The following is a 22,182-nucleotide window of genomic DNA, read 5'->3' on the forward strand; positions in this document are numbered from 1 at the left end:
TATATAAAATCTGCAGTACATATATACATGCAAGGAATAAATTCTTTAAATCTATTTGATTTAGTTTACTGATAAACAAGGGAAAAACAGTGCGACACATAACGTGTCCTATATACGCTGAGTTTCAGTTCATTTTTGTGACACGCCTAATTTGTTCACAGAAAGGACACTCAAATGGCAGAAAGCGACATCCTATTTGTTTTCTTTATTTTATAAAAGCACAATGTTTTGTTTTCATTGTGAGTGTACACAAATAAAAGCAGACCTTTATACAGTGATGCATTATTAATAAGACAATAAGTGTTTAAAGTTGATTATCACACACACACACACACACACACAACACATCAGTTCCAGCATTCCTAACGTGACAGCACAGTTGGTACTTTATCAAAATAAAATACAGTGAAACAAATATCAGCGCGCCCGCCTCTGTGTCACCGTTGGAACGCGACTGAAGTACAAAGCCTATAATTTACATAATAAATAATAGTTTAGCATTCAGATACGTTACATTGCAAATATGGAAATATCATGTAATATTTGGATTTGTGACGAATGAGAGAGGTATGATACACGAGCACAAAGCTCCATTTCGCAAACAGTTGAGTGCACAAGCCTTTATCATTCACACCGAAAGTGTGTACTAGCAAGTGACGTAAGCCGGTTGACAGCGATGTCATTTGTGCGTGGCGTTCAACAACGGAAACAAAGAAGAACAACGTTAACAACAGGAGGATGGATGACGTTTTGTTCCTCCGTTGCGTAAATGTTCAAAGGTGCCTGCACTTCAGCATCCGTCCATCTATCGCTGTTCTCCATACTTGCGAAATAAGTTGACACGATGTTTATCACGGGTAGCACCAGTTGTGCTGGTTAGACCCTGCTCCAGAGTAGGAGCTAATTTGGTTCTCGAAAAAGGCAGTCCGGTACTAAAATCGCACCCAGTTCCGGCTGTGCAAAAATGCCAAAAAGTGGATAGTTCCACAATTAGTTCTGGTACTATGAAAAGCTTCCCGCGGTGCGAAAGGCCCTTTTGTTTTCAAGTGCACAACTCATGGCATTCGCTGTTCTTCTGCTGGCGGCCGGTTATCAAACAGTGTTGCATTGCTGCGGGTGCCCCTTTCTGGATTGGGGGTGAATTGCCTGTATTCATTGTAAGTAGGGATGCACCGAAATGAATATTCTTGGCTGAAGCCGAAACCGAACAAAATAGGCCTCATGCACCGAACCGAGATGTCCGTACTATGACGGTTCGGTACGAATACATGTATCCTAATACATGTATGGAATACACTTCCACCCCTAATATATATATATGTATCTGTGTGTGTGTGTGTAGGCCACAGGCTCTGTGCTGTTGAGCTGTCTAGTCTACAAGAACTGTGCATGGGATAGGTCTCTATGGCTCAACTAATTGTTGTGGTCTCCATTGACATTCAGGGCTGTTGTGGTCAACAGGTACTGATCCAACATCTGATCTGGATACAGTCAGGACCCTCAGAATAAGAATGAGACAGACAGACAGACTAATATTAGCGTAAATGTCATCCCACTTATGATAATAAGTACATTAAGGGTGTTATGGGAAGTGTTCCCGGTTCCGGTTGACCTAATTAATGCAGCCTAACAATCCTTTAACAGATCTGAATTATAGAAATGTGTTATTGTGTTATGCTTAAGCCAGGTTAAAGAGATGGGTCTTTAATCTAGATTTAAAGTGTTTAATCTAGATAAAGTGTCTCTGCCTCCCGAACAGTGGGCAGATTGTTCCAGAGTTTCAGAATCAGAATCAGAATCAGAATGACCTTTATTGCCAGGTATGTTTACACATACGAGGAATTTGTTTTCGTGACAGAAGCTTCCACAGAATGACAGTGACAGAACAAAAAAAAAAAAACACAGATAATAAAAAATATAAATAAATAAAAAAAAAAAAATAGAACAAGTAAATAAGGAATAAAAATATACAAATCGACAATTGTATGTACAGGTATATAAGGTATATCAGTTGTATGTACAGTTATATTATGTGCAAATTGAAATGTAGACTGAGTATGTGTGTTAGATAAATAAGTGTATGAGTGAATAAATAGTGTGTGTTCCACAGTTATTGTCAAGTAGGAGGTTTGGGATGATGGTGTTAAAGGCCGAGCTGAAGTTCATGAACAGGATCATCACATAAGTCCCTGGTCTGTCTAGATGTTGCAGAACATAATGCAGTCCCATTTTGACTGCATCGTCCACAGACCTGTTTGCTCTGTAGGTAAACTTAACAGGATCCACATATGTAAGGCGAAACAAGATACTTCTCTTTTCAATATAATTAAGACTTTATTGGATAAATCTAAGACATATAAACTAATCCAACACATAAACACACGCATTCACACAAGACTCTGTAGCGTCGACCAGATGGCAACGGTTCAAAGAGGGAGTGTGCTGGATGTAAGGGGTCCACAGTGATTTTGCCAGCCCTTTTGCTCACTCTGGATGAGTACAGTTCTTGAAGAGAAGGGAGGGTTGAACCAATGATTCGCTCAGCAGTCCGGACTACCCTCTGTAGTCTTCATTAAGACTTTATTGGATAAATCTAAGACATATAAACTAATCCAACACATAAAAGCATGCACTCACACATTCACACAAGTTGCAGAAAGACAGAAAGTGAGGAAAGAATGAGCTTAAGAGAGTGAAAATGTGAAATCCCAAGTTTATAGCAATATGTGCAATTGCTTAGACCTGAAAAACCATCAATCATTTAAATAACCCTCGCATTGAGTTTCTCAATGAGGCTATTAGACCTGAACAACCATCAATCATTTAATTAACCCTCGCATTGAGTTTATATTAAATGTTCAGTTCAGCTAGAATCTGGAGGTACTTGCGTTGACTGTGTAGGGGGTTCCCTTTGTTGTAGTCATTGCAGAAAGGGGTTTCCCAAGGTTGTTGATTGGCTGGAGGTTCAGTATTCATTCAGAGTGACGTCTTGGGCATTGGCTGACGAATGGTGCGGAGTCAGTGGGCTGGTTGAAGTTTTGATGCGAGCACAGTCGGAGTTGGACTCGGAGAAACGACTTTGCATCAAAACATAACTCAGAACACAAAACTCTCAACAGAAAAGAACTGAAGTAAAGAAGTTAAGAGAATAAGGCGACGAGACTAGATGAATTTTCTCATCGTGTATAGAGGAGCAGCTGGCATGTAAGCCAGAGCAGCGGCAAAATGCAGTGGCAAAAGAAGCACCAAAAAGCGGTGGCAAAAGCAAAATTTACTGGTGTCCTGAGTTTTTAAACTCGGCTGTTGGACACATACCAAATGGTGTCTTGACCAATTAGACATTGTTTTAGCTCAGGGTGTTACTATGTTTCTCCTCCCAATACATAAATCAACATGTTATCTTGTTAGTCACATGGTCCGAATTTTCCCGCTCTCACAGTGGTTTCTATAACAAGAATCTGATACATTTTACAAAGAATTGATTGATAGAAACGTTTCAAGAAAGTATCTTCAAACTCATACATACCAAACATAAATATAAACCTATAAACTATTAAATAGTTATTAAAAGGCATACACAATGAGTGATTAGAACATGATTACATACATGATATGGAGTTGTGCAAAGGAATTATATTTGTTCATAAGTCCTTTGAGCATCATTTTGCTGCATTTATATGTGTAAACAGTCTCTGTGTTGTTTTGTGAATGTGAGGATGTGTTCTGTGAGGAACAAAAGGTCAAAAAGTCTAGAAGGAGCCTGGTCTTTGTCTTGAGTGTGGGAAACCACCCAATGAAGCCTTGACCTCATGATTTCCATCATGGATTTACATTTGATGGTCATGATGTGTTTACTTGCCCCAAATTTCCTAAACTCCTTCCTGAGTTGGAATTATCAATAAGTGTTCTTTTGTTGTAATGCTGTGAGCTGCTCAAAGCGGCTAGTTGGTGGACTTGCTTCAGACTCATGGCTCCAGGGTATCGTGGTCAGATTTATGATGTTGTCTTGTTATCCTGGGCCTCTTTATGGAATTTGGCTCTTTGGGTTGTTTCAACACCAGTCTGATCGAATCTTAAATTGTCTGATTCGCTCTGATACGCTACATAACTTTACTAGCTTTTCTTGTTGTTGTGTTGGGTTGGTATACATCACGCAAGGTTTATGCGCATACTCCAAGTCTTCTTCACCGTTTTTAGTGTATCTCTGTGGCAGAGTTACAACACTACATACTGGTCTGGCATGTACTGTTTACTACATCGTTTTGAGTCGGATTCAGTGTGTATGCGTCAGCCTCAGGCTAGTCGGAAACACGACTACTTAGCTGCGCTCAACATACGTTGAATTCATTGCTCCAGCATATCCTACACCAGTGTTCCAAGTTCTCCTTTCTTCTCTGTTCTCACCTGTGTAAAGCTGCTTTGACACAATCTACATTGTAAAAAGCGGTATATAAATAATGGTGACTTGACTGATTTGACCTGTGTTGCATATTGCCATCTTTCCCACCTGTGTGTTTGCTCATTGCTGTTAATAAAACCATGTTAACAAAATTCCTCTGTTGTTCTCTGAATCTGTTCTCCCTAACACATCCACTGCCGTATTACTACAATTGTGTCTCAGAGTCTGATATTCCCTGACAACAACAATAGAGTCTCACTCCCACTACTTAGTAGCAGTGAATTATGTAACCTAGACATTTTTGGACCAGATTTACTGATGTAAATTTTAATTAATTAATGAATGAATGAATAAATAAACAAACAAACGGATAACCATGCAAACCTATCTACATAATCTGTGTTACTGACCTTGCAGGTCATCACGAAAGCTTAGTTGTGGAGACTTCTCTAATCTTCATTACTTTACTAAGACTGTATATCATCACACAAGCACTGCATATCCTGACACCTGGATCATATCCTAATCACCTGAACTTGTCATTTTCTTTATCTCAGATTCATGATGCTCAGTTTGGAGTTTGACCACAGCTGTCAGTATGACTATGTTGAAGTGAGGGATGGAGAGAGCTTGAACTCACGTGTGATTGGACGTTATTGTGGAAATGAGCGACCACCTCCAATCAAAAGCACTGGCAATTCCTTGCACATTCTTTTCATCTCAGATGGTTACAAGAACTTTGATGGGTTTTTTGCCATCTTTCAGGAGAGCTCAGGTAAGACAGTATTATCAGTTTGCTCTCTATGAATACAGTTAATTTTTCAGGTCAGGGCATGGATCAAGTCATCTAATCTCTTTCATCTCTTTCTTTCAGTGCAAAGCATATGTTGTTGCATTACAACTAACAATGTGCTAGTCTGCAAATATATAATTTTGTGTTTGTCTGACATCAGTTATTCAATTATTCAACTAAACTGTCAAAATATTTTTTATATATACACAATTGAAAATATGTGTGTGGCCTGCCGATACCGATTTTTGCCGATTCCGATTTTCTTTCTAAGAACTATAATTCACAGCATATACAAACAAAAATCTATGCAAATTTCAACGCAAAAATTATTTACATAATAAAATTAATTATTAAACATTACAATTCCCCCAATCTGGACTAAGTTACAGATTTTCTCTCACTTAAACAGCTCTTAAAATAAAGTGCTCTGTGACTGGAAAGAGGAAGAAATAGTTAACTTAGAATGAGTTGCTGTATGTAACAAAACAGATGTAATTTCCCACTATGTTTATAAATGGTCATTTTCCCCCTAACCTTATTAAATGTCATCTTTCACATCAAATTCTTACTGTTTCAATTAATTCAGTTAGAATAATAAGAAACTGTAGAGTTGTTATCATTAAAATTAAATTTCAAATTAGTATTAACAAACTCTATATTTCTGCTGCTGAGGAAACAGAAGCTGCATCTCAAGTGGTGTTAGATGCATTTAAACAGACAGTTTGCTGAAGCTGAGGTGCCATAAATGCATTTACACTGCAAAATTTCAGAATCAGAATCAGAATAAGCTTTATTGCCAGGTATGTTTACATATATGAGGAATTTGTTTTCGTGACAGAAGCTTCCACAATGCAACAGAATGACAGTAACAGAACAAAAACACAGATAAAAAATAAATAAATAAATAAAATAAAATATAGAACAAGTAAATAAGGAATGCAATATACAAATCGACAATTGTATGTACAGGTATATAACAATAGACAGTTGTATGTACAGGCATATTATGTGCAAATTGAAATGTAGACCGAGTATGTGTGTTAGATAAATAAATGTATGAGTGAATAAATAGTGTGTGTTCCACAGTTATTGTCAAGTGTTCATGAGATGGATTGCCTGAGGGAAGAAACTGTTCCTGTGTCTGGGCTGCTGTCTGTCTGTCAGGAAGCTGGTGATCCACTGATAGATGGAGGTGGTTTTGGTGGAGTTAGTTTGGTGGTTTGCTTACTTTGTTAAGCTGAGCTGAAGTCCACAAACAGGATCCTCACATAAGTTCCTGGTCTATCTAGATGTTGCAGGATGTAATGCAGTCCCATGTTGACTGCATAGTCCACAGACCTGTTTGCTCTGTAGGCAAACTGAAGAGGATCCAGCAAGGGTCCAGTAATGTCCTTCAGGTCTGCTTTTTTCCTTTTGTGCTTCCGGAAGACCTGGCGCACATCATCTTCACTGATTTGAAGTGCAGGTGTGGGGGAGAGGGGGATTGCAGGTGTTAATGGTTGTGTGGAGAGGTGTTCAGGGCGGGTGTGGGGTGTTTTTTCAAACCTGCAATAGAACTCGTTCGTTCCAGTGTGTATTTAGCCTGTTTACACAAGACTTTGTCCCCCTTCCTGCGAGCATCTTCTTTGGCCTTACGGAGCTGTCTGAGTTTTGCAGTGAACCATGGTTTGTCGTTGTTGTAAGTTAAATGAGTCCTGGTAGGAATGCACATATCTTCACAGAAACTGATATAAGATGTTACAGTCTCTGTGAGCTCGTCCAGATTGGTGGCTGCAGCTTCAAAAACACTCCAATCAGTGAGGTCAAAACAAGCTTGTAAATCCTGCTCTGCTTCATTAGTCCATCTTTTTACAGTCCTTGATACAGGTTTAGGTGATTTCAGTTTCTGCCTGTAGGTCGGTATAAGATGAACCAAACAGTGATCAGAGAGCCCCACTCGATTCATTCCAAAATGTGGATTCATTCAATAACGAAACACCGCTGTGTTGCTTGGAGACACACAACAGTTTTGCTGTGGCTTTGATCGGAACTATTTTCGTTAGTGAAATTGAGCAAAAACAGTCAATATTTTGTCTAAAATCTAAGTCACTTAATTTTAACTTATTGTTTATTGAAATACTATTGTATAACACGATACAATCGTGTTGATATTGATATTCGGGGAAACTTCATGGCCGTATAAATGTTGCTTACCTAAATCATATTTTGTAAATATCTTTTTTTTTTCTACCGCAGAATGCATCTATAAGTTTATGTGAGTTACTTGAGTATGTGTGCTGTCTTTCTCACACACTCACTCAAGCTGTGCAAGCCTCATCTGGCACGACATAAACACATTATCAGTCGCCGTTTACACTAAATTCAATTAAAATTAGAATCATTCTCATGCGAAATGACATGTTTACACGTGACTGTGAGTGTGTGCGTGGTTGTGACATCATTGCCGGCGCCACTGGCAATAAAAGGATCGGCTCGGAATCGACAAGATGTGAGACTGACCGGCTGGTCACCGATCCGGGCCGGTCATGCAAAAAACCGTCCGATTCCGATCACTGGCCAGTCAATCGGTGCATCTCTAATATATACAGTGGGTACGGAAAGTAGTCAGACCCCCTTAAATTTTTCACTCTTTGTTATATTGCAGCCATTTGCTAAAATCATTTAAGTTAATTTTTTTTCCTCATTAATGTACACACAGCACCCCATATTGACAGAAAAACACAGAATTGTTGACATTTTTGCAGATTTATTAAAAAAGAAAAACTGAAATATCACATGGTCCTAAGTATTCAGACCCTTTGCTGTGACACTCATATATTTAACTCAGGTGCTGTCCATTTCTTCTGATCATCCTTGAGATGGTTCTACACCTTCATTTGAGTCCAGCTGTGTTTGATTATACTGATTGGACTTGATTAGGAAAGCCACACACCTGTCTATATAAGACCTTACAGCTCACAGTGCATGTGTACTTGTTTATGCTACATTGTGGGGACCAAATGTCCCCACAATGGATAGTAAAACCTGAAATTTTGACATTGAAAAAAATTATTACAAATAGTAAATGATGTTTATCTGAAAATGTAACAATAGGCGCATTTCCATTACCCTTCACATTGCGCAAATTGAAATTGCGAATTGAAAATACGCCTAATGGAAACGCGTCAATTTCGCAAAAACGGCGGCTCTGATACGGTCACTGAAGCTGATTACGGACACTCAGTGCTTGTGTTTATGTTTTTATACAGTCTATGGTTTATTCCAGCCGCGCCACGCACGTTTCTGAAGCGGCTTTCTTTGCTGCTTCTGTAAAGAAACACGCATAAGCCTCCTTTGAATAAATATAGCCAAAATCCGTCAAAATCCCACCAAAATCCGTTGTCATGACTCGTCAAAATCCCACCAAAATTTGTTGCCATGACTTATCGCGAGAGGCAAAAGGTTACGTTTTAGTCGCATAGCATTGGTTAATGGAAACGCCGTCCTTTCGCAATACTTTTTTATCGACATTTATAAAATATCGGCCAAAATTTTGCGCAAATCTGTAATGGAAACGCGCCTAATGCAAACAGGTTCTCTGTAAGGGGAAGGTTTAGGGTTAGGATGGGGTTAGGGGATAGAAAATATTATTTGGTCAGTATAAAAACAATAGAAGTCTATGGAAAGTCCCCACAATTCACAGAAACACTCACATGTGTGTGTATTAATGATGTATTAAGGTGTATTAATAAGGACCCATAGGTTGTTTGCGTATAACAGTTTGAACGCGTAGGCTACACGTAGGTTAGTTAAAATATCAAGATGAAATCAGGAAAATAAGAGAGGATTACTCTTTGATTTTCCACCTGTAAGACTTGTTATCAGATGAAACAGACGTACACTGTCTAAACTTTTACAACATCACACGAAATGCTAAATATCGCGGCTCACGCACCACAATAAAACGAGAGAAGGTTTGAAGATGGGAGGCAGAATCGGTGATGCGTCAATTTCAGATCAGCCAAGGTTGTAAAAAAAAAAAAAATTATTAAAAACATCTAAACCTGTTTCTGGGGTTGCGACTCATTTGCAATCTAATGAGTTTTGAGGGATCTGGCATTTTGAACTCTGGTGTTGTGTCAGACAAAATGTTCAGTGATCAAAGGATATCCATTCCATCCATTTTATGGTATGCACCCGCAAGTGTATCCTGGTGAACTTTGCCAAAAGTTCAGGCTAAAGTTCAGTGAGTGGTCAAACAATGTGTATTGAACCTTTTTACGACACATCTGGAGAATTTACGTAAACATCTGACACAGCATTAGGTGAATGTAATTTCTGATGTTCAGGATCAGATTATAGATAAAGAAGACGATGACAACAAGGTCAAATAAATAGATTGGTGAAAATATGGTTGTTTTAACAAACGGTCTATGGTGTAGGGAAATTGTGTTCCATTTTACTTCATTTTAGTTAAATTTGTTATATCTACACAAACATACACGCAAAAACAAACACTCACACATACACGCAAACACAAACATACACAGAAACACAGACATACATGCAACCACAAATATGCACAAACAAACATACACGCAAACACTCACACAAACACAAACATACAGCAAAAACACAAACACATAGGCAAACACACAAACATACATTCAAACACAAACATACACACAAACATGTGCACAAACACTCACATAAAAACAAACATACACACAAACACACACACACACACACACACACACACTAAAACAGCCCCTGCAGTTAAACATTTCAACTTTTTACGATGTTGCATACAAACCTTTTACAAAAAAAAAAATACTTTTAGCATCACACTTTTAGCTATTTGTTTTTTTCCCACTAGGTATCTCTACGAGATGATGGAAAGTAGTATGGTTAAAAAATGATGTAACTTTCATTTTAACAAAAAAGTTAAGTTTTGTAGATTTTTAGATCTTTCAAACCTTTAAATAATTTTAATGATTAATGCAAGACGCTTACAGAGATTTTTCTTTATGAATTAGACCTATATTAGACTGAAAATTAGTTGTCATAAGGTTGTTTGCAACTAAAGTACTTCTTATACAAGGTGCAACAAATGTCTCACAGAATCTTTACAACAGATTAGACTTTCTTTCTCACTTTACAAATGGTATTATTAACCATGCTGTTTAAATGCAACATATTTATTTTTCACACTATAATGTTTTATTTTAAAGCATTATAGTGTTTGCTCTTAGTGTTTCCTATTATGCTCTTTTACAAAGTCTTGAATTTGTTTTGGGGGTGTACTAGAACATGCTCTCATGCTTGGTGGTTCGAAAAACGTTTTTCACATAATTTACAATATTCCGATACCTTTCTCCCCAGCCTGGCACAAACGGCTCGATTAGTTCCGGGTTTGATGAAGGCCCGCCTTCCGAAAAAAATTAAATATGTTGTGATTGGTTAGCTGTCCCAGTGCTTTGTGATTGGCGAACAGCTTAGACGGTGTTTCAGTACTGCCCCGCCCCTTGCCAAAGCAGCAAGTTCCATCTGCTCCGGTATAGTTAAGGATGGCGTCAATATTGCCATATCAGTTTGAGCCGGATTCAGACCCCGAGAATATTGAGCAAGAGGATCACGCAGACCCTTTGCATGCACGGATATTGCAAGACATATTAGAATGGTAACGTAATTTATTTTTTTTTTTGGCTAAATCACGTTTTAGATAGGATGTCAACAATCGCTTAAAAATAATTGCATTTACCATGTACAGATAAGTGCATATGTATTATGTTTATTGTTCTTTAATTCTAACTTTATAACATGAATTGCAGTGAAACTGTTATACAGTTGAATTTATATATACCATAGTCCAGTGTTTCCCACAGACTTACACTCTATTTGTGGCATATATATGCAAATTAATTCTCTGGCAGCAGGAGGCGTTGTTGGAGTGGTAGAGATGGATGTTTCCCCGGTAACGGATGCACACAAAGCAGCGCTCTGCTCACAAACAAGACTAACATGTCATAATACTGAATGAATTAATGAATGAATAAATGAATGATGCGACACCTTGCTCATTGACTTGCAGCCACCTACTGGCGATTTTAGTTTTGAATCTACAAGTATCACTTCGTTTTGCTATTATTTATTTGCTTTATTTATTATATTATTAATAATACACTTAATGGAATATCAAGAATATGACATAAAACATGACATACAATTAATAAGGCTAGAAAAACGTTGCCTCTATAACAGTAAAAATGCACCTGTAAATCAATTTAAGGGGGCAAATATTGTCCCTTAATGGAAAAGGTGTGACTGCGGTCTAACTCAGAAGAATGTTAGGCTAAATGCCCTAGGGGGTACGCCATTGTAAAAGTTTTGAGAACCACTGGCTTAATAGATTACTGCATTGATTGCCTGTAGTATATTTTTAATAAAATATAAAATTTGGGCTTTTTATATCACCGTCTTCTTATATTAAACCACGTTAAGCGCGGTTTTCTATGGGGTAGAAAATGCTTATCATGCAATTCAGCTCATATGGGCTCATCTGCTTGCATGTACACAGAATATATTTTTTATATTTTCTATAGCATATTTAGTCTTTTTTATTACCGTCTTCATTAAGCCGTGTTTTCTTTATGGGAGAAAAATGCTTCTGTTCTTCTGGGCTTACCTGCTTTCATGTATAATTTATTAATAAACTGTATAGCCTACTGAATTCGGCCTTTTTATACCACTGTCTTAGTCCATTAATTAAAGGGGTCATATGATGCGATTTCAAGTTTTCCTTTCTCTTTGGAGTGTTACAAGCTGTTCGTGAATAGATAAGATCCCTGAAGTTGCAAAGACTAAAGTCTCAAAACCAAAGAGATATTTTCTTTCTATGGGGGATACGCTTAAAGTGCAATTTACTGGGTTACGTTCATATTCTGGGCTATTCTGCTTGTCACTATGCTTTATTAATAAGGTTATTAATAATAAATGTTTCTTAAATGCCTCTGTTGTTGTGGCCCTGATTGTTTCTTTGGGGAGCCATGGTATCAGATCCTTCAAGACTACAGCCATGGTGTCAATCCAAAAATAAATGATCCTGCTCACTTGACTCACTGATATATGGAATTGAATGGCTAGATCTTCTATCAACAGGTTTAATTAGTGTGAGCAAGATTTGCTGTTCAATTTCAGTCTGGTAAGCCAGATTCCCATGGGAATGCAGAACAGCTACGAGGGTATGAAATATGTGGACTGGGAGACCGGGGTACAGATTTAAGTCATGGTCATTCATCACAATAGGAGGCTTGAAAGTATCGCACTGTGTTGACTGGTTTACATAAGTTACACTGTGTTGTCTCTTGATGTAACAATGCTCCTCGAAGATGTGGTCTTCCCACTGTGTTCCAACAGAGGCAACGTTTTTAGATAAACAGCTGTGGTCATCAACATCTGATTGCTTGGGACTGGGCACAGATGCAAGACTCTCTTCTCCAGGTCTCAGCTCATCCATTCCAGAGTGGTCTTCGTAAACACCAGCTCCTGTAAATACAGACAAGGCATAATACATTGAAGCATCTAACATTAGCTGGGCTATTATTTGGTACAGGGTGAGTTTCTATTTCGAAAAGGGTGATTTTTTTAGATTTATATTTGATTTTTAGAAATTTTAGAAAATAGTTAATTACTAAAAATGTTTATACTAATTCATTTTTGGGATATAATAATGCAGAATTTTAGTTTAGCACTTAAACACTTTTAATTTGCATTATGAAAGACAAAATGCTGACTTTCCACATTTTATAAACCGAAATGAGTTTATGAGCAAATACTTCTGGATATTATTTTGTTAAATGTTCCATATAACAGAAACATGTTATCTCTACTCAAATACATAATGTATGATAAACTAAACAGAATAGAGTAAATATGAACAACCATGTTCAAATAATGATGCAACTGCTATTTGTAGCATACTAAACAAGCTACATATAGCTCTGATTGTTAGGAGTTAGCCAAAAGATGGTTGTTACATCCATGAAATGTCCCAACTGGTTGTTTGTTTTTTATTATTAATACAACTTTAACTCTTGTTAGCAGGTTCTCAACCCAAGCACATGCTCTACACTTCACCACAATGGTAACCCCCCAAAAACACTAACATACCAGAAACTATTTTAAATACAAACATAAAAGAGCATTAAACATTAATATGTATCTTCATTGTATCATCTTGAGAAAAGATGCATAAAATAACTATTTTATTATATTTAAAATTATATTTTATTTGAACATTTACTATATCCAGCCCCGTGCAAAGCATGATGGGAAGTGGAAATCCTGTTCCTAGATTATATAAAGATTTTTCTACACAACTAAATTCATTTATGTATCTTAACTCAAATGGATTGGAGTAATGTGGTTGAAAATAATTGTGTTAGGTTAACTTGATTTAAGTAAACGGAACAAGCACCAAATGCTATTTTGACCTACTTAATTGACACATGTTCTTTCAAACTGAATACATTTAGTTGAACCAAAGCATAACTGTTTCAAGTCAGTTTAACACAATGCAACTGTGTTTGAATGAGGAATCTAATACAATGGTGTTAAATTAAAAAAATGTTTGTGTATTTTTTTGAGTGTATCTCAGCCATATATTTTCTTATCCTAACAAACCATACATCAATGAAAAGCTTATTTATTCAGCTTCAAGATTATATATAAATCTCAATTTTAAAAAAATGGACCTTTATTGACTGGTTTTGTGGTCCAGGGTCACAAAAAACATACGAGTCAGCCGATAAAGATATGTTAAATGAATCAGACTTCACTTTTAATTATCTGATTTGAATCAGACAGTGAAAACACTGCAACAACATGTTGTTTTCATAACACATTTATGTTTAAACTCTGAATATATATTGAATGTACTTGAATATACTTAAATACTGAATGAAATGCTGGTTTCTTAGGGTGCTTTCAAACTAGCACTTTTGGTGCGCACCCGGGTTCAATTGATGTCAGAGTTCGGTACGTTTGGATTATGTGAACGCGGTCTTCCGAACTCGGGTGCGAACCGTACCTGAGTCCGCTTAAAAAGGGTGGTCTGGGGTACGGTTCAAGTGAACTCCGGTACGGTTCGCTGCTGACGTGAACGCAATCGTACCAAATCACGGAAGTGAACCGCTATTAATGACGTATTATTTGATGCTGCTGATGTGAACGCAATCGTACCAAATCACGGAAGTGAATCGCTATTAATGACGTATTATTTTATAAAAAATGTGTATTTGTGTGTGTTTCACTCACTTTCTTGATGAGCGTGACTGACGCGCTGCAAGCAGAGAGCTGTATATCTCATTTCTGTTCACCTTCAGAGTACTTTAGAGCATTTGCAGTACATTCGCATTCGTAAGGCAGACGTAAGTGCCGTTATGTACTGAAGCTTTGGAAACAAAACCAATGGTTAAAAAACATAAATATAAATTTGAAGAGAGCCTTGCTACGCATTTTGCCGTCTTCTCCTGTGCCATCGTTATTAAGCAACAGTGTAAACAGCTGCTGGCTTGATGACGCAAACGAACCGCAGTTCGGACCCAAATAATATAATGTGAACACAGTCCAACGGGGGCAGGGGGGAGCAATCGAACCAAGTGTGAAAGCACCCTTAAAGACATTTAAGCACACATTCAATTCAATTTAAATTCAAGTTTATTTGTATAGCGCTTTTCAAGATACAAAGCAACTTTATAGAAAATTAAGTTTCTACAATATTTATTAGTAGCTTATCAGTGGTGACTGTCAGTTAATGTACATATGGCAGAAATGTACGGAAAAATCTATTAAAGACGTAATCAAACAGACGATGAACACTATTAACAGCAATTATTATATGATGCAATCAAACTTATAGCAAAATTTGGTATTTCTGTATGTTATTTCATGGTTGCATCATCTGAGGTCCTCTGAGGGGTTGCCATTATCTCTTCTCAGGTGTTCTGGATCCAGACTGAAACTTGTGTAAATCCTAGTTACCATGGGATGTCAATCCTGTGGCAAAAACAGAGAAACAAATAGAGACATAATTAGCGTAGCTGCTGTTCCAACCAAGCAAAGATGATTTGTTTAACCCAAGCAAAAGTGAAAGTGAAAGTGACGTGACATGTGGCCAAGTATGGTGACCCATACTTGGAATTAGTGCTCTGCATTTAACCCATCCAAAGTGCACACACACAGCAGTGAACACACACCGTGAACACACACCCGGAGCAGTGGATAAAAGCAGTATAAAAGAATAATAATGTGCATTTGATCAGATATAACTGCAGTACAAATTATAAGATGCATAATTTTAATCCTTGTCTAAAGAGATAAGAGAGAGTGTGTCTGAACCCCGAACGTTATCAGGAAGGCTATTCCAGAGTTTGGGAGCCAAATGCGAAAAAGCATTAAGGGCCTTATAGGTATGTAATAATATTTTGTAACTGATATAGAGCTTAATAAGTAACCAGTGCAGAGACGGTAAAATTGGGGTAATATGATCATATTTTCTTGACCTGGTAAAGACTCTAGCCGCTGCATTTTGGACTACCTGTAGCTTGTTTATTGAAGATGCAGGACAACCACCTAGGAACTTGGTCGTCCAGACATACTGAAAAGACTGAATCATAAGCCGCATTTCGATTAACGTTAATTGTGCAGACCCAATAGCATGTTAGCCGTGTAAATAACATTAGTGAATAGTCTCACCTTTGTCTGGACACATTCGTCGTCTTCTCTTCTTTCTTAATGGGCGATCATATCCAAGCCAAAGTTTGGGATGGGTATTTTCTGTCGTTGGTTATCTGTCCACAAAGTGGAAGGCGCATACGTGGACGTTACGGGCATCCTGTGCAATTTAATGGTCTTGGATATTGACATTCTGCTTGTATTGTTGACTTGTGTTCATAACACTCTTGATCGAGAATGTTTTTGAGTTTTCTGTAGCTATTGTGACAGCCTTTTACCGCATAAAATTTCCCAGAGCCTCCACGATTTGCCATTACCGCTAACGTCCTCTAGCTGACGGCAATTACTAAACAGAAGTTTGAAGCATCCTACAGGAAGTCACTCGCCGCTATGGCGCCCTCTATGGAGAAACGAAGAAAAAGGTCTACATAGGAGCACAGATCCTTGAGAACTGCAAGGCTCCTCTGCCGGTGCCAATAGGCCAGTACTAATAAACAGACGTTATTAATAGGCATGCTAACAAGCAACTAGTGGTTTCACTTTATTTTGATGGTCCCTTTAACACATTCTGTTGATGGTAAGTACCACTGTGCCTACATATCTACCACCTCTCATTAGAGTGTTAGTAGAGTATTAATAGAGTGGTAGAGTTAGGGTTAGAATAAGCTGACGTACTTGGAATGTCTGTCATTCACAATGAAGAGTTAGCAGATATTAAGCAGATAGTCTACTCTAATGAGAGTTAGTTGACATGTAGGTGCAAGGTTACTTATAGTCAACAGAATGCTAAAAATGGACCATCAAAATAAAGTGCTACCCAACTAGTTAATAGTGAGATACCAATGTCCCTGTACTAAGGTGTTACCAGGACTTCATTCCCAAAAATGATGATCCATTTAAAGAATTGTGTGAGTCTGGTCGAAAAATAGAGGAACTGGATAAGGTGAGCTTGAAACTGTCTTTAAATAAATCCCCTGGTACTGGTGGGTTCACGGCTGAATTGTATAGGTTCTTTTGGAAAGACAGATATATGTTTTTCAAAGCGATTCAAGAATGCGTAGAGAGGAAAGGGTTATAAACAAGCATGAAGCAAAGCCTAATAATACTTATTCCTGAACATGGCAAAGATAAAAGGTTTTTAGATCATTTAAGAGCCATTAAACTTCTCAACATTGGCTACAAATTATTATCGGGAGATTTCATTGATTACAGTGATACATATGTTGAGAAGGGCTTCATCGTATTTCTAGACTTCTAGAAAGCCTTTGACTCTGTAAAACATTCTTTTATAGAAGCTTTAAATCATTTAGATTCTGGACAGAAATTCACAAATCTATAATGATATTAAGAGCTGTGTATCTTTAGAACATGGCACTTGCTCAAGATTTTCAGTCAGGAGGGCCATTAGGCAAGGTTGCAACAGCTCTCCTTTACTATTTATAATGCTGGCTGAACTATTGTCCATTATGGTAAGAAATAGTGGATCTGAAGGTTTTAACATACTGAGGAAACAGATTATAACTCAATTTGCAGATGATACAGCTTTGTTCTGAAAAATTAAAACCAAATTGTTACAGCACTAGATTCAATCAATCAGTTTTCTAAAGCGTGTTATGTTAAATATTAATCTGTGTGAAATTCTTGCTTTGCATGATCAACCAGTTTTCTCAATCAGTAACATAAATGTTAAAACAGAAGTTGAATATGTGGGTATTGCAGTCACCTGAAATAAAGAAATATGGGGAAAATAAAATATTGTTATTGTTATATTGTTATTAAATGTTGTTATTTAACTCAAAATATCATAAATTACAGATTGATTATTTTGCACTCCTTAAATAAAGAAATTACTGTCACAGTGGTCAAATATCAAAGCTGGAGTCTTTAATCTTCTTAATGATACACAGTTTGTCCAGATCAAGAATAAGTATGATGTTTTAACATGCTGTCAATTTTGTACAACAATAATTTGTGGCCACCTGCGATCTTTGCATGTCACAGGGTTCAAATGAGGGAAACATTTTAATCTAAATATGAATTTATAATAATAAATATTAATTTATTTGTAGGTTTTATTAACAAACAAAAGATAAAAAGTCCAAAAAGATAACCCTTGACAATATCCTTTGAAAGCCCCAATGCATGTACTATATGCAATTTGGCCTCTCAAGAAAACAAATCTTGTTATCTTGTATTTTCTTGTTGTCTTGTAAATTGAACATAACAAATATATTTATATATTGCTATGTGTGTTTAGGCATGTGTATATAATTCATAATGTATTATTGTTGGAACTGAATCAGTGATGTGTAAATTTATTTGTGTAGAATGCATATCCTCTCCATGTCTGCATGATGGCACCTGCATCGTAGACTCCTCTCACTCCTTCCACTGCGCCTGCCTGGCTGGATATACTGGAAAGAGATGTGAACATGGTGAGAACAGTCTTTTTAAGAGATAAATTAACAATTTAATTCTATCCATAAACAGAAATGACCAGAGGTTAAGTCTAGACTCAAACTGCAGCTAATTTGTTGTTCCTGCTGCTGCTGTTGTTTTGTTTAAAATGTGTTAACACTTGTTTATACTACTACCCTTACAAGACAAATTCATGCCGTGTATACACTTTTTATTCAGCTAGCAGGATTCAGAAAAGGAAATTCTTTAATGTTATGCTCTTTTCCACTTCTTTTCTCTTTTTTGTAAAAAAGCGAAGGCTCTCCAAGGCACATGTGAGGCAAACAGGGAGAGGAGCAATTTCTGGCTAATTGCATGGAGAGAATCTAGAATACTGCAGTCATTTACTGGTTAACCTCTAACCTAAGAGTCGCATGACCTGAACCAACCACTAAGAAAACAGTTCAGAGTTATCAATGTCATTTTTGATCATACTGCCACACTGTGGTGCTAAATAAATAAATAACAGAATGTGTTCCATCACACTTTTATACCATAGCATGTAACAGATGTATGCAGGGCTTCTTTTGTGCTTGTGATTTGGACAAGTAAATCAGTCATGCACTTGTAAAAAAAAAGTATTTTATTCTTAATATTATTATAATGTTAAATTGATTTCTAGGACACTTTTTTACCTTTTATAAAGGGCCATTTTCCCCCTAACTTTTTTTAAATGTACAGTACTGTATGTGTCATCTATCACATCAAATTCTTAAATTAAATATGAAACCAAACCACCAGTAGGTGGCAGCACGTGACTGTCTTAATGAGTGAGTTGTTGAGTCATTCATTCGATTCATTTAAACAGTTAATTTATTCAAGAATTAAGCAGGTGCCTTTCTTGACACTCAGTTTGTTCAAAAACGCTGAATCATTTAGTAACAAAACACTTGTGTTGCTCAGAGATGCACAACAGATCTGCTGTGGCTTTGATTGAAGCTATTTTTGTTGGCAAAATAGAGCAAAAACAGTCAATATCATGTCTAAAGTGTAACTCACTTAATATCAACTTCTTGTTTATTGAACTACTTTGTATAAAATCATTGTCACATTGCAATCGTGTTGATATTCGGGAAAACATCACTCTTGGCTGTGTGGTGTTGCTTTTGTGTTGCGCTTGTTTGTTTTGATTTCTCCTCAAGTTTCTCTCTCACACACAGTTTGTCTGCGCAAGCCTCAAGTAGTGTGACCTTGTCAATTTTCAGTCACCATTTTTACACCTAATGTAATACAATCAGAATCATTACACACGAAAGTTTTTCGTGGCTAAAGTCTCGGTGCTTTCCTGGTTATTTTTTGTTATTCACATTTTAATCAAGCTACTTGTCCCAGACACGTGGGAAAGTGGACAAGCGTTAATGCCGAGCCCTGTGTATGTATGTATGATCTCCCAGTGCTTGAGTGCAGAAGGCCTTCGGTTCCAGCCCACGGGACTGCAGAGCATCTGGATGTAAGGGTTGGAGGACATGCTGTGTTCCAGTGTGACCCTGGATACACATTAAAGGGTTTCAGGATGGCCACCTGTTTATTGGATGGGTCATGGAGTACACCAAGTCCACAGTGTGGTAAGCAGCTAAAAACTCATTATAAGATATAACAAGAAACAACTTTTTAAAATTGAGTCATTGTACTTGGGTTAAAATTAATTTGATCATAGTTGAAGCGTGACTGTATCTTTTCATCAGTGCCTGACCAAAACTGCGGCATTCCTCCAAAGCCAGAGCATGGTGATCACTTCCTCGTTTATGGACCAAATGATGTACTTATTGCTGTACAGTATTTCTGCTATAAGCTATACAAACTGAATGGAACCCCTCAGAGAACCTGTCTGGGCAATAACACTTGGAGTGGGACAGCACCAACCTGTGTCAAAGGTACTAAACTGTTTACAATACAATGACTTAGTAGCTCTTGGTCCTGAGCATTGCACACTTCTGTGGATAGCTACACTGTAAAAAAAAATCCTTTAAATTTACGGTAAAATACGGGCAGCTATAGTTGCCAGAACTTTACCGTGAAAAATACGGTAGCAACATTTTAGGGTTTACAGAACTGTTTAAATTTACAGTGAAAAACTGTATTTCATTAACTGATACAACGTTAATATGCAAACCTTTGAGTTAACTCATTTTATTTGCAGAAACCGACTGCACTTAATTTGGCCAATTGGCATTTGTTTATAAATAATATTTATAACATTTAAGTAACGCAAACATATTGGTCTTAATAACTATTTTGCTTAAATCCATGAAGAAAAATCTACTGATTAACAGCATCAACTCAAATCTTTTGCAGATAACAGCAGCACACATTCATGTGTGATTGAAATTATTGAAGAGATTCACACTGCATCAGTAACTACACAGTTACTGCCTTTAAATAAAACAACAAGCAGTATAACATCAGCTCTTCTCTGTCCGTCCTTTACTTAAACACAGGCTCTGCTCTCCAGCACAATGGTGACCCACAAAACACAACAGGAAGTTGACTGTTAGGTTTTACAGTATTTTGCTGTTTTCTTTTCTTGATTTTACGGTGAAATACCAGCAGCCGTGGTTGCCAGTAATCTACAGTTTTTTTACAGTTTGCTTCCGTAAATTAAATTAACAGTATATTTCTGTTAAAAATATATTTCTTCTATTATATATTTTCTTCATCTCACACATTTAACCCCTTTAATCCCACAGCAAAATCCTCAGTTTTAAAGAGCACTTATATGTGTCCACACTACAGAGTGCTGAAGTGACACTGAAGCGGTGATGAAGTTAATGAGATAATTAAATGAGGATTGAGCATTAGTGATGAACACCTGTTAACAAGCAGAATCACTGAAGGAAAGAGAAACAAGAACAGAGAAACACAACTTACAGCCAAAGCCAAAGATAAGTTAATGAGATAATTAAGTGACTAATTAAATGATGATTGTGGTTTAGTGATGAACACCTGCTGTTACTGAGAATTACAGAGGAACAGGTGTTGATGTTTTATTGGTTAAAATCATCATGGAGATCAGTGTTTGCTTTAGTTGGGCTCTTGACCTTTTTAATAACTCATAATGGTTTGTTTTTAAGCAATTACAGTATTGCTTTACAACAAACATTTGTGCATTTGCACATTACTGAATTAAACGCTTGAGGAAGCAACTTACACTTTCTGCTTTTAACTCACTTGAGAAGTGAAAGTGTCACTCTTCAGTTTATTGACTGACATTCAGCTGTTACAGAACTGCAAAAAAGTCCTATTAAACAAATACCACTACAATGCTTAAATATTGGAAAAAAGAAGAACTGTATCGCTCAGGCTTTTAGACATGAACACTTATCATACTATCCTTAACAGTGGTGACAATAATTATCATGCTGCAGTGCATGATGGGAGGTTTTACTATGGTGTTACCCAGCATGCATTGCAGCATGAAGCATTTTGTTGATTGTCACCATTGTTGAGATTCATATGCTGGTTCTTGATGTCTGTGTGTGTCTCATTAATACTAGAGTTCAATATTTATATGTGTTAAATAGACTTAAAATTAATTCAATATAACTATTACAGCAGCACTTTCATTGCATGCTGTAGTTTAGCAAGGTTGGATATTCAAAATCTAAACATATAAATGAAAAGAAAAAAAAAAAAAGCTAGTTCAGACGTTAACAGGTTTGTCCCCCGATGATTATCTCATCACATGAAAAAAAACTAACAGCTGTTCACTGCACAGCACTGATCTTATGGCTTTACAACACAACATGCATTGCTGCAGAGAGAGATCTAACACACGAAGTCAAGGGTCAAGAGCCCAACTAAAGCAAACACTGATCTCCAT

At 37.0% G+C, this 22,182-nt stretch overlaps 1 protein-coding gene across 1 annotated transcript in view; it reads left to right on the forward strand.

Annotated features, from left to right (window-relative positions):
• pamr1b (peptidase domain containing associated with muscle regeneration 1b) overlaps positions 1 to 22,182 on the forward strand; it is a 71,758-nt gene that overhangs the window by 33,350 nt on the left and 16,226 nt on the right. Inside the window, exons 5-8 of the mRNA XM_016481535.1 lie at positions 4,957 to 5,174; positions 18,233 to 18,340; positions 19,757 to 19,927; positions 20,048 to 20,236. Coding sequence (XP_016337021.1) covers positions 4,957 to 5,174; positions 18,233 to 18,340; positions 19,757 to 19,927; positions 20,048 to 20,236 — 686 coding nt within the window. The remainder of the gene's footprint in view (positions 1 to 4,956; positions 5,175 to 18,232; positions 18,341 to 19,756; positions 19,928 to 20,047; positions 20,237 to 22,182) is intronic.

This window comes from Sinocyclocheilus anshuiensis, unplaced genomic scaffold, assembly GCF_001515605.1.
Source record: "Sinocyclocheilus anshuiensis isolate Anshui unplaced genomic scaffold, SAMN03320099.WGS_v1.1 scaffold749, whole genome shotgun sequence".
NCBI lineage: Eukaryota > Metazoa > Chordata > Actinopteri > Cypriniformes > Cyprinidae > Sinocyclocheilus > Sinocyclocheilus anshuiensis.